Source organism: Lepisma saccharinum, chromosome 8, assembly GCF_977018435.1.
Source record: "Lepisma saccharinum chromosome 8, izLepSacc3.1, whole genome shotgun sequence".
Taxonomy (NCBI): Eukaryota; Metazoa; Arthropoda; class Insecta; order Zygentoma; family Lepismatidae; genus Lepisma; species Lepisma saccharinum.
In genome coordinates, this window is record NC_139236.1 from 81988761 (window position 1) to 82001658 (window position 12898).

The 12898-nt window shown below is 36.2% G+C and overlaps 1 protein-coding gene across 9 annotated transcripts in view; it reads right to left on the reverse strand.

Moving 5' to 3' along the window:
• Positions 1-230: 230 nt before the first annotated feature.
• The window catches only part of LOC145991588 (uncharacterized), a 63055-nt gene continuing 50387 nt past the window's right edge, over positions 231-12898 (reverse strand). For all 9 annotated transcript variants that reach the window (XM_083127647.1, XM_083127646.1, XM_083127642.1 and 6 more), the window contains 2 exons: positions 1969-2016; positions 231-561 (listed from right to left, as the gene is read on the reverse strand). In XM_083127647.1, coding sequence (XP_082983773.1) covers positions 533-561; positions 1969-2016 — 77 coding nt within the window. In that variant the 3' untranslated portion in view covers positions 231-532. The remainder of the gene's footprint in view (positions 562-1968; positions 2017-12898) is intronic.

A 12898-nucleotide genomic window follows, 5' to 3' on the forward strand; every position in this document is an offset into this window, starting at 1 on the left:
CAGGCTGATTAATAATAATATGTAAAATTGTAACATTCTTGGGTAACTGCAAGTTTAACTACTCCCACATTATACATATATATGTGACTACTACGTATGTTTATATTATGTGTTCAAGTTACAAATTTCAGGTATGCTCAGTACTCTTAATCAAAAGCATTCAAATCATGATTATATGTAATTCAGTGTATTGCAACGTCATGTGAATAAATAATTTATTACCACAAGAATAATCTTTTCTCCAGTATTGTTTATTACTTTACATAGTTTACAAATATGTTAACAATCATGTGTGCAATTTTCCTTTTCTACCAAGACAGATATTCTTCAAACAATATTCTTAGGTATAGAAAATTTGAACCTTATACTTGTGCAACAAAATGAGAATACAGGCAGTCAAGATTTTAGTTTCAAATACATATAAATATTTTCTGAACATTTTTAACATTTTTTTTTGAGGTTGCGTGAAATGGAAGTGTATTGTAATGTAAAACATTCACACTATATTTCATTGGAATAATATATTGCATCTTTATCCAAATAATCCCTTTACTCTGGAATCTGAAAAATATGAAATGATAATAATGAGTTAAGGTCTTACAAATAGTAACTCAACAATTACCTTTGACATTTCATCTTACATCACGCCCTAACTAGTGTTGAATTAGATTGGAGTATACTCACAATATGAAGTGAATTTGAATGGTGATCTGGATAGGTTAAAGATATTTAACCAACTAACCAAACAACTAATGAATTTTTGGGTTTTATATATGTAGCTTAATCTCTTCCCTACCTCTGACGTGGTAAGCTCGCTGGTGAGGAGTGTGAAGTGTGACTCTAGCACGGCACAGCTATGACAGACAAATTGTGGCTCTTTGCTGCCATCGTAGTATTAATTTCGCAATTTAAAAGATATTTTTAATAATTTTACTGAATAAATTTGCTTCTGATACCCATTTATTGCACGTCATGTTTTGTATGTGTTTCTTTAAACTTTATTACAATTAACTAAAGATTTATTAAAATTAATTTTGAAATTTCTCTATTTTCTATAAATATGTTCTTGAAAACTGAAGAAAGGAGCTCTGCTACCTAGTAACAATTAAGAAAGTTTTGTATGTGGCAACACCTCATTTTTTTCCAGAACAATGATAGCATGCAGTACAAATTACTTCAAAATAAAAGCGGTGAGGGCCAGCAAATTATAAGAAAATACATTTATACATGTAATATAGCACTTTGGAGGGGAGGGGGCATAAACTGCTTATTTGTGTATTGTTGTAAAATACGAGCATTTCTTACTCACTAATGCAACTTACAGTTTATCGACGTTTCAATGAAAGAGAAGCTACGTACATTTACACATTGTTCAACTCGAAAAAATTACAAATATTTTATTTATTGAATTGGATTCACACATTTCCCGCCGTTTCTTTCCATTAAAAACGTTATTAGTTGGAGCAAAGTTTGCAATATGGACTTATATCTCTCAGTTTTAAAGAAGTCAATATGTAGCTAATGGAAATGGAATTACTTCATGTAATCAAGTGATGAAAGCAAAACCCTAATATCCTCTTTTATTTAAATGCATGTTCATTTACTGTCCTCTTTTTGTTCAGAATAGCTTTGACCTTCAGAAAAATGGAAAATAATTTTCATAATCATAAAAGTTTTGTGAATGTATTCAAACTGTTAATATTGTTGAAAATTTCTGAAAAGTCAGAGGTTCATCTGACTAAAAGTTCATTTTCAATCGAGCCCAGAAGGAAATGCGAGTAGAGTCACATCACATGCCTTCGTCAAATGTAATTGTCCCTTTCCTTACGTTTATTAAGCTTCAAGAAGAAGTTGGAGCTACACCTTGCGTGTGTGTGTGTGTGTGTGTGTGTGTGTAAAATTATTCTCTAATAAACCATTCTGGAAATAATTATTTATAAAAATAGTACAAATACGTTAATATCTTACTGAATTTATTCATCATCTTTGTGATTAGTCCCCCAGAGCTTCCAAGATCTGAAATACAATGAATAATAATTAATGGGTATAATGTGAAAAGGTGCAATAATAATGTAAACGTAACATTTATAATAATTATTACGCGAACTGTTTTCCAAACAGTAATGCTGTGTCCGAAGTTTTGGGAGTTTTTACACCACAATGGTATGTTACATGTGGTATCCCACTTGAAAAATCGTAAGAAATTAAAGGTGTCGTGCCACTTTGGTGTGAAAGTTACGTTCGTTTCTTGATGTTTAGTTCCTTAACGTGTGGCGTAATACTTTGGTGTGAAGACTCCTTTAGAAATACACTTAGTGTTCCTTGAAGCACTGATATTAGTGCTGAAATGGAACTTAAATTGACGACTTAGGTGCAGGGATCTATTAAATTAATGCCTGCCAACCTCTGTGGCTTAGTGGTTATCACACCACGCTTCAACGCCTGGGGTCCCAGGTTCGAATCCCGGCCTGGGAGATACGCATTCTTTGTGTTTTTGCATCAATGTCATTATATCACTCATCCTCATCTTTGCGATTATCCAAAATTGGCAGAAAAACGAAGTAAAATAAACCAACTTAATCAATCAAATTAACAACGAAGTGATCACAATTTTTTGTGTGTGGAGATGTCTAGGAGATAGGGGTAAATAGTGGTGTCGGAACATCGGAAAATATTTCACTTCCGGCGGAGAACGTGCCCTTTGGGGGGCGGATACTACTTTAATTCCAGAGACTAAAACGCCCCAGACCCCAAGTTTTTAAGCCCTCGTTTCTCTGTAATGGCGTCTTCAAAATGGCAGTCATAGCAAAGATTCTATTCCTGTTCATTGCAGTTATTTATCATTCATGACATCTTATTTCCACCTAATTTGCAGTTTATAACTGTATTATGATAATGAGAAATTAAGAAGACCCACTTTATCAAATATTATTAGTCATGGCGGTCACTATGACCGCGAAAAGTCTAAAAATAACCCTTTCAGCTATGTGATCATGTTTGGGATAAAACCTTATGTTTTGGAGGTTCCAGAAATCAACGGTGACGTCAAACATGTCAGACTAAGCCCACGAAATAATAAAATAATATTAGTTCAATTTTTTATAATCTGTATATATACAGGGTGTTTCAAAAGTCTGACACCAAAGGACATACTGCGTTATTAGTGTAGGTGGTGAAAAATGGAAAGAGGGGAAAGTTGTTGGAAATATGAGGTTTTCAATATAATGGGCTTGAATTTTCATCGTAGCATGCACCGTTGAGGTTCTACGCTGGTACAGTACGAGCCTCAATGAGAACTGACATTGCCTTGTTGCCACATGCGTCGTCCATAAAGGGAGCATTTACGTTATGGCAACACCGTAATGTACTCGAAAAAGTTATAATGATGGCGCAAAATTAAAGGCAAAGTAAGAAGTGCATGTGTGTGTGTGAGTACAGAAACGCAGACACACACGCACACATACGCACAAGCACACAACTACAAAACCTGTAATTGGGACTAACGTTTTCTGAAATAGATGTTGTTCATTAGGGTATAATGATATGAACAAAAGGATAAAATTTCGAAACGAAACCGATCTTAATTTTTCCCTTCTAATCAGGGTAGATCACCACTAAAATATATTTGCGCTCAGACATCTTCTGTTGGCACATACCGGAAATGCCAACAATAATGACGATTAGCAGGGTAAGGGGTCGCCAAGACTTCGTTTTCGGTGCCCTAGGTTCGCCATTTCGAGTAGTTGTGTGTCTCAATGAATAAGGAAAGACATCTGGTAACGTTCCTCGAAAGGAAGGAAGCAGTGAACCAAAACCAGCAGAAGAAAAATATTAAAACATGTAATGATTTGTGTGTTACGGGTTGCTATCATCCGTCATCACGCTGCTTCTCCTCCAGACGCATCTGGCACGCAGTCAAAGGCTCAGTGGCACGCATGGACGCATGAGCGCAAATATATTTTAGTGGTGATCTACCCTGATTAGAAGGGAAAATTTTACCCTTTGTTCATATCATTATACCCTAATGAACAACCTCCATTTCAGGAAACGTTAGTCACAATTACAGGTTTTGTAGTTGTGTGCTTGTGCATGTGAGTAGTGGGATTGATACTATTATAAACTCACTTATAGCGTAGAAATGAAGAGGTTATTTGATTGAACAATGTAGCCGCGGTGGCTCAGTCGGTAACGCGTCTGACTACCATGCTAAAGGTCCCGGGTTCGATCCCCGGCCGGTTCAAATCCGGGAACTTTTCTAACGGTGGAAGCGGCCCCGGCGCACACCCAGCGTCGAATAACATGGGTACCTGCGGGAAACCCTGGGGGGTAAAGGCGGTCAGGGGCGTGATGCTGATCACATCACCCCCACTCACGACCGGATCAAGAAAGTGTGGGGCGTTACCCCCACACCCCCTATACGCCTTCATGGCGTGGTGCTATGCACAGGGGAACACTTTACCTTTATCTTTACCTTTTTATTTGATTGAACAGCCCGATTTGCCTACACTTAAAACAATGTCAAGAGGGGCATATGCCCCAATTCTTCAAGTGTGATATGCTTTTAATCCCAAGAATTCTGAATTCTAGTGTAGAAAAGAAGAAGCCTCAACAGCCCAATTTGCCTACACTTAAAACAATGTCAAGAGGGGCAATGCCCCAATTCTTCAAGTGTGATATGCTTTTAATCCCAAGAATTCTGAATTCTAGTGTAGAAAAGAAGAAGCCTCAACAGACAGATTTGCCTACACTTAAAACTATGCCAAGTTCCCATATGATCTTATTGTTTACAGTGTGTTTTTCTGTCAAAATCCCAGGAAACTTGAATTCTAGTGTAGAAATGATGAGCCCCCCCCTCAGATTGATTCAGCCATGTGTACATTGATATAAAGCTCATAGCTCCTGGGTTCTGAGACCCAGTAGAGTGTGGTGCATAGCCCCATGGTTTTTATTGCCTTGTAATCAAGAGGCTTCTGGGTTTGAGTCCTGATAAAATGTGAAGCCTCACCTGATTGCAAAGTGTTAATATTGTTGTCTTGTAAACAAGAGGCTCGGGTTTGAGTCCTGATAAAATGTGCAAGATTGAAATACATGTGGCAAAATAATATCTCTACACGTGAGATTTTGAGAATAATTACTGCTAGTTGATATACAACTGATAGCTCCCAGATCTGAAACCTGGTAAAGTGTGTTGTACAACAGCATAATAGAGCAAAATTATTTTATATTGGGGATTACCAGAGCCTAGTTATTGCTGTTGTCTGGGTATAAAAGCACCAGCTCAGACACTAACTGCTGTTATAATTGTTTTGGCATAGTTCTGTTTTTTTGGACCAAGAAATTTTATATAAATAAACAATAAAAATGCCAAAACAAAAATATTGCAATCAGTGTAATAAAAATATATCTAGTTCTAATTGGTCTAGGCACCGGCATATTTGTGACTCTAAGAAATGCAGAAAGGCCACAAAAATGTGTCCAAGATGCCATAAAATATTAAGCAAGGCATATTACAAATGGCACAAGTGTAATTCTTATGTACAGTCATCAACATTGCCCTCACAACCATCTACATCTGGTCTGAAAAGGAAGCATGAAGCACCTGTTAATGCTAGAGCAGCAAAGCAGCCACGCTATGCACTACCTATCCATAGCAGTTTTAATGGCCAACTTAGGGATTACCGGTTTGTATCAGAGCAAAAATGTGGTATTAAGAATTTTTTGAACAGTGTAAATCCTGATGTGCAGGCAATTCTAAATGCACAAAATGGCTCTTATAAGCTGTCCCTCAAATTGTTTACACAATATAAGAAACCAAATGGCACAAAATTTACACAGCCCCACATAACAGAAACTGTACCTGTATATTCAAATACAAATTCAGACAAAATAATAAGTAGTTTGATAGATCAATTGAATATTAAATACTCTGAATTTGCAGCAAAAGAGTCTGGATGGAGCCTATGCGGATCTCCACACAAGTTATATGTTAATATTTCTGAATTCAGCCCATTACAAGGATCTACATATCTGCCATTACCTGACAATATTAAAAACAAAAGAGCCGTGGTCAATATTGAAAATAATGATGAGAAATGCTTTTTGTGGTGTATTTTAGCTGATTTGTTTCCAGTTTTAAGGAATCCTGAGAGAATAAGTTATTATAAACAATATGAACACAATTTTGATGATGCAATGAAGGGCTTAGAATATCCAATGTCTGTTCAGAATATTGATAAATTTGAAAAAAAGGCCAGGGATATCAATGGCAAACAATTATCTATTAATGTATTTATTTGTTCCACTGGTCGTGGCAATTGCTTGATAGCACCTCTCAGAATCAGTACACTTGATGATGATTCTGCTGTTCCGATTGATCTGCTCTTAATTGAAGGGGAAGGCACATATCATTACACTCTGATACACAGTCTTGAAGCTTTAGTCAGAAAACAACAAGGCAAATCCAATACAATATTCAAGTTGTGCAGAAGATGTTTGACTGTATTTGATGGTCAAAAAATGGTGAATAGGGTTCGTGAAAAAAATGCAGAAATTGCTAAAAACAAGTTAATTTAGCATCTGAAATACTGTGGCAACCATAAACCTGTTCATATGGTGATGCCTAATTCAAGTGAAAATGTCAAATTCAAAAAGTTTGAAGCCTTGTTGGAACACCCAGCGTATATAGTCTGTGATTTTGAATCAAATCTCAAACCTCTTGCATTCTGTAGCCCAGACCCTGAGGAATCTTCAATTACATCATATCAATTACATGAACCTTCTAGTTTTTATTATGTGATTGTACAGGATGGTGTTGTTAGTAAAGAATATTTACACATGGGACCAGATGCCATCAAAGAATTTGCACATAGAATAGAAAATGAGTGCCGTGACATAGCATCTAATGTCTTATTAAAATCAAAACCCATGTTGCCTTTAACAGAGAAACAGATTGAAGATTTCAACAATGCAGAAAAATGCCCGGTATGTGATTCTGAATTTTCAGATACAAATATCAAGGTGAAACACCATTCTCATACAGATGGTAAATTCTTAATGGCTCTGTGTAATAGTTGTAATATTAAGATCCAGAGACCAAAATTTGTCCCTATATTTTGCCATGGTGCATCCAATTATGATTTTCATCATTTGATCAGGTACGAGGGGTTTGACAAGCAGAATTTAAATATTTTAGCAGAAAATGATGAGAAATATATTGCTATTAGCAAAATAATTAAAGTTAATGGTGTTCCTATTCACTTAAGATTTCTTGATTCATACAGAATTCTGTCTGCTAGCCTGGCTACACTGGCCACTCAATTATCTGATGATCAATTCAAAATCACATGTGCCATGTTTCCAAATCAGGACCTGAAATTAATTAGGCAGAAGGGTGTATATCCATATGACTATGTTACAGATTTTTCTAAATTTGATGAGTATTCTCTGCCACCACAACAAGAGTTTTACAGCAAAATCAGAGCATCTTGAATCACTGATGAAGATTATCACCATGCCCAGTTGATGTGGAACAATTTAAAATGCCAGATATTTGGTGATTATCACAATGCATATTTAAAACTTGATGTCACTCTCTTAGCTGATATACTTCAGGCATTCAGAAAATCTTCCATGCAAAATTATAAACTGGATCCAATGTATTTCTACAGTGCCCCAGGCCTAGCATGGGCTGCAATGTTTTTAAACACTAAAATGCAATTGGATCTGATCCAGGATCAGGACATGTATCTGTTTATGGAGCAATGTATAAGAGGAGGCATGGTGCAATGCTCTCAGAGATATGGCAGAGCAAATAACAAATATATTCCTGATTATGATCCAGCACTGCCATCAAATTATATACTGTATGTAGATGCCAATAGCTTGTATGGTTACGCTATGATGGATAAACTGCCATATGCAGGGCTTGAGTGGGTTGAAGATTTCAATATTGAAGATCTTAAGGATTTTGATGACAGTAACTATGGCCTATTCTTAGAGGTTGATCTGACAATTCCAGATAATTTACACAACAAATTTTCTGATCTGCCCCCAATTCCTGAGGTTGAGTGTTCACCTGGCTCTAAACAGAAGAAATTGATGATGACACTGGAGCCAAAACAGGGTTATGTCATATATTACAAAAACCTCCAGTTCCTAATGAATCATGGAGTTCAAGTGACCAAAATTGGCAAAGTTTTGAGGTTCAGGCACTCAAATGGTTGAAGCCATATATTGATACAAACACAGAGCTTCGAACATCTGCAATAAGCCAATTTGATAAATCTTTGTTTAAATTGATGGTAAATTCAGTGTATGGCAAAGCCATAGAAAATGTCAGAAAACATACTGATGTTAAAATAATTACTGACCCCAGCCTGAGCAAAAATTGATTGCAAAGCCTAATTTCAATTATAGAAGAATTTATGATGAAAATATGGCACTCTTCAACATGAAAAAAACAAAGATTAAGTTTGGTAAGCCTATTTATGTAGGGGCTGTGATATTGGAATTGTCCAAATTACATATGTTAAAATTGTATTATAATGTGTTGAAGCCTTTTTATAAGGATCGTGTAAAACTGATGTACATGGATACAGATAGTTTTATTCTTGATATTCAGACAGAAGATGTTTATAAAGATATAACACAGCCTGCATTGCTTGAATATTTTGATACCAGTGAACATTCAAGGATTCAACCCCACAACAAAAAGGTGCCTGGCAAGTTAAAAGATGAGACACTTGGTGATGTTATTGTGGCATTTGCTGGGTTAAGGGCCAAGATGTACAGCTTTGAAACATGTAGTGGTGCTGTTGTCAAAAAGGCCAAGGGCATTGGCAGAGTAACTGTTGACAAAGAGCTTGAATTTAAAGATTATGAAAATTGTCTCAAATCATGTAGCACAATCAGAACATCAGAATGCAGAATTCAGAGTATAGATCACTTATTGACTTCAAATATTGTAAGAAAAGTGGCTCTGGACCCACATGATGATAAGAGATGCATTTTGTCATGTGGCATACATACTCTACCATGGGGTCATTGTGATTTGAAAAATGGCAATCAATGCCCAATTACAGAGCATGATTTGAAATAAATAAACATGCCTATGAACTTATTTGGGTTCAAAAAACAGGCTATTATGGACCTGCCAACACCAGCACCCTCTTCTGATATAATATCTAAACTAAGTGCTTTGTTAATTATTCATCTCAACAGCATACTTACAGATGTTGATGATGAAACAGGTAAAACATTGTACATATTTAACAATAATTTAAATCATTACCAATTACCTGTAGGTGGTCAATTACAATTTATTACAACTCCTCAGGGTGATGTCAAAATTTCAGTAGGGAGAAATATTTACAGAATTAAGCACTCAAACATGATTTCTGGCACTGTTTATACTGTTTCTGCTGGTGACTGCTTATATATTGAAGTCCCGGGATCCTATGATAAGCTTATACCTTTTTTTATAGAATTAAGAATCAGATACTCTATAATAAATAACCACTAAAACAAAATGCCTAATGATATTTTTGGCCATACAAGGCATGAAGATCACAGTGATGAGATTTTGATGCTTGATGTCAGAGTCAAGAAATTAAGAAGTGATTTACAAGCTCTACAAACCACACTCAATGCCAGTCTTCAATTAGAAATTACAAATTTACAATCACAATGCATGGACCCTCTTCTTAAAATTGACTCAGAACTTAAATTATTGCTTCAGAAATATACTGACTTGGCCACATTGGATAATTTTCAAAGTTTAGAAGAAGCTGTAGCAGCTCTTCAAGCCAAATTTAAGACCCAGGCCACCAACTCTGAGCAATTGAAACAACAATTGGAAGAGCAGATAAATAATGTCCAGACACAGCTCCAAACAATTGTCAAAAGCATAAAATCACAAGAAGATTTTGATCTAGTGATTTCCACTCTAAAAGAACAGATTCAATCACTGGAGATACCTAATCTGGACCCTCTGAACAATGCCATAGCCGAGGTTAAAGAAAAAAATGAGACACTTGAAAATTTTATGAACAACTTGCCATCTTCTGATGCTTTGAGTGCAATAACTCGGAGTGTTGCAAACATTAAGCTGCAACTTGAAACATATGAAGATTTTGGAAAAATTCAAAGTACCATAACCCATCTTGAGGGTACAATAGCAGCAGTGCAAAGTGATTTGACAAATGTACAAGAAACTCTAGAATCCCGATTGCCTGGGATTGTAGATACTCTTGTCAGTGTCCAGCAACAGATCACAAAACTTGAAAACCTCAACACTGAATCTGAGCTATCTCATTTTCATCACTTGATTGATGATATCCAAACAAAGCTTGAAATTTTACAACAATCAACACCCTCTCAGGCAGATATAGCCCTGCTTCAAGATGCTATGCGTGGTGTGGTTGATGCTTCTGAATTAAATGATGTAAAATTGGCACTTGAATCTTTGCAAAATACTGTATCAAATCTGCCTACATCACAGGAACTTAAAAATATAAAGAGGGCAGTGAATCGCATATTGAAATCAGAAGATATCAAGAATATCCAAACAGAGATCAAACAACTTACTCAGACAGTGGCCACTCTTCCAACTAATCAACATATTAATGAACTGCATGCCCTGTTTGAGGATATCAGAAGACAAGCCCATAATCTTACAGCTCAAAATTCAAAATTGGCGGTTGTTGAAAATTTGCAGCAAATTGTAGCCAATATCAAGCAACAGCTAGGGACCATGGAATCCAATCAAGCAAATGCTCTGTCTGTTTTTGCCACCCAGCTACAAGAGATTGTGCAACAATACAAGAAACTTGTTGTGGACATAAAGATCAAGCCAGGCCATGATGATGTTGTTAGGACTATCAATGAGCATCTTGAATCTGTAACAAGTAGATTGCTTACAGCAGAAAAAGAAATAACAGGCATAATCGAGAATCCTAAACATACAGTAATTCTTGAATTGTACAGTATCCCCAACAAAGAATATGATTCACCATTTACACCAGGTGGCAAAATATATATATGCTGTCCCCTGCACAATTTTATTACCAGTTTTTTGTTGGGGGCACACTTAGACCAATCAAGATCAAATATTGGCTACAACCACAGGCACACCACTACCCTACCTTATCAATAACAAATGCTGACAACAAACCAAAAATCACCAGTGTAGAGTTAGAGGATTTTACAGACCCCCAATACATTAGAGATATCTTATGCTGAAGATGATGGCTCTCTGGAATTTAAAATACAAATAGGAGACAAATTATATTTAGAAAATCCTGTAGTATCAGCTGCTGAACACCCCATAGTTGCAATATTCTTGTTTTCATATTATGTCTAGACAAATTATTGTTGATGAATTACACAGACAAGCCAGACATAATTATAAGAGACTGCCAGTAGTCACAAAAGGCATAGATGATTTATGGCAGAGCGACTTGATTGAGATGGCAAGTGGACAGCTGAAAAACTTAGACAAAATCAACAAGGGCTACAAGTATCTACTCACTGTAATAGACACATTTTCAAAATTTGCCTGGGCTATGCCACTCATATCCAAGACTGGAAAATGTGTTACAGAAGCCTTCAGGACAATCATCAATCAGAGTGGAAGATCCCCGCGCTATTTGCAAACAGATAATGGCAAAGAATTTTATAATTCTGTGTTCCAACAATTTATTAAAAGCCAGTCAATACAACATTACTCGAGTTACAGTGATCTCAAGGCCTCAATTGTAGAGAGATTCAACAAAACCCTAAAAAATCATATGTATAAACAATTTACACTGCAGGGTAATTATAAATGGATTAATATTCTTCCAGAACTTCTACATAAATATAACAACTCGGTCCATTCCACAATCAACATGAAACCCTCTGAGGTAACTTCATCTGATGAGCAAAAATTGATCAGCACTGTTTATTATCCTAGATACCAGCCAACAACAAGAAAAGCTAAATACAAGATTGGTGATCAAGTAAGAATCAGTAAATATAAGCACTTATTCAAAAGAGGTTTTACAAGAAACTGGAGCACTGAATTATTTACAGTGGTTCAAGTTAAACCTGGGACCCTTAACACATATATAATAAAAGATCACCGAGGAGAAATTCTCAAAGGCAGGTTTTATGAAGAAGAGCTCAGCAAAACTAAACAGCCTGACACATATCTCATAGAAAAAATCATCCGCAGAAAAGGCAACAAGTTATTTGTCAAATGGCTAGGACTCCCAGAACACAGATGGATCGATGCAGACAAAATGATAATATGAACACCTGGGATTTTATAAAGAGGCTGCCAGAACCTGAACAGCAGAATAAGAGAAATGGCAAGTTGCTGCCTGATAATATTAGGTGTCTTATTGTTGGGCCATCGGCTTGTGGTAAAACTACACTAATGGTTGATAATTTTTAATTGGCACCCAACTGGTTAGACTGGAAAAACAGGCAATTGTATGTCTTCTCTAAGAGCTTGGAACAATTAAAATATCAACAGCTGATGAAGCTATATGATGGACTGGATATAGCCACTTTTGAACCAGATGTTATGCCACTCCATTAATGTCTCGATAATTCTGTTGTTGTGTTTGATGACATTATACTGGATAATCAAAACAAGGTTAGAAATTTCTTTACACAGGGCCGGCACAAAAACATTGATTGCTTCTACCTGGCACAGACTTTTTTCTAAAATACCGAAGCAGCTGATCCGAGACAACAGCAATTTTATATGTGTGTTTCATCAAGACCATACCAACCTCAAACACATACATGATGAATATGTAGGTGGGGACCTGAGCTACAATGATTTTTCCAAGATTTGCAGCAGGTGCTGGAACCAGGACAGTTATGGGTTTGTCACAATTGATATGACAAGAAA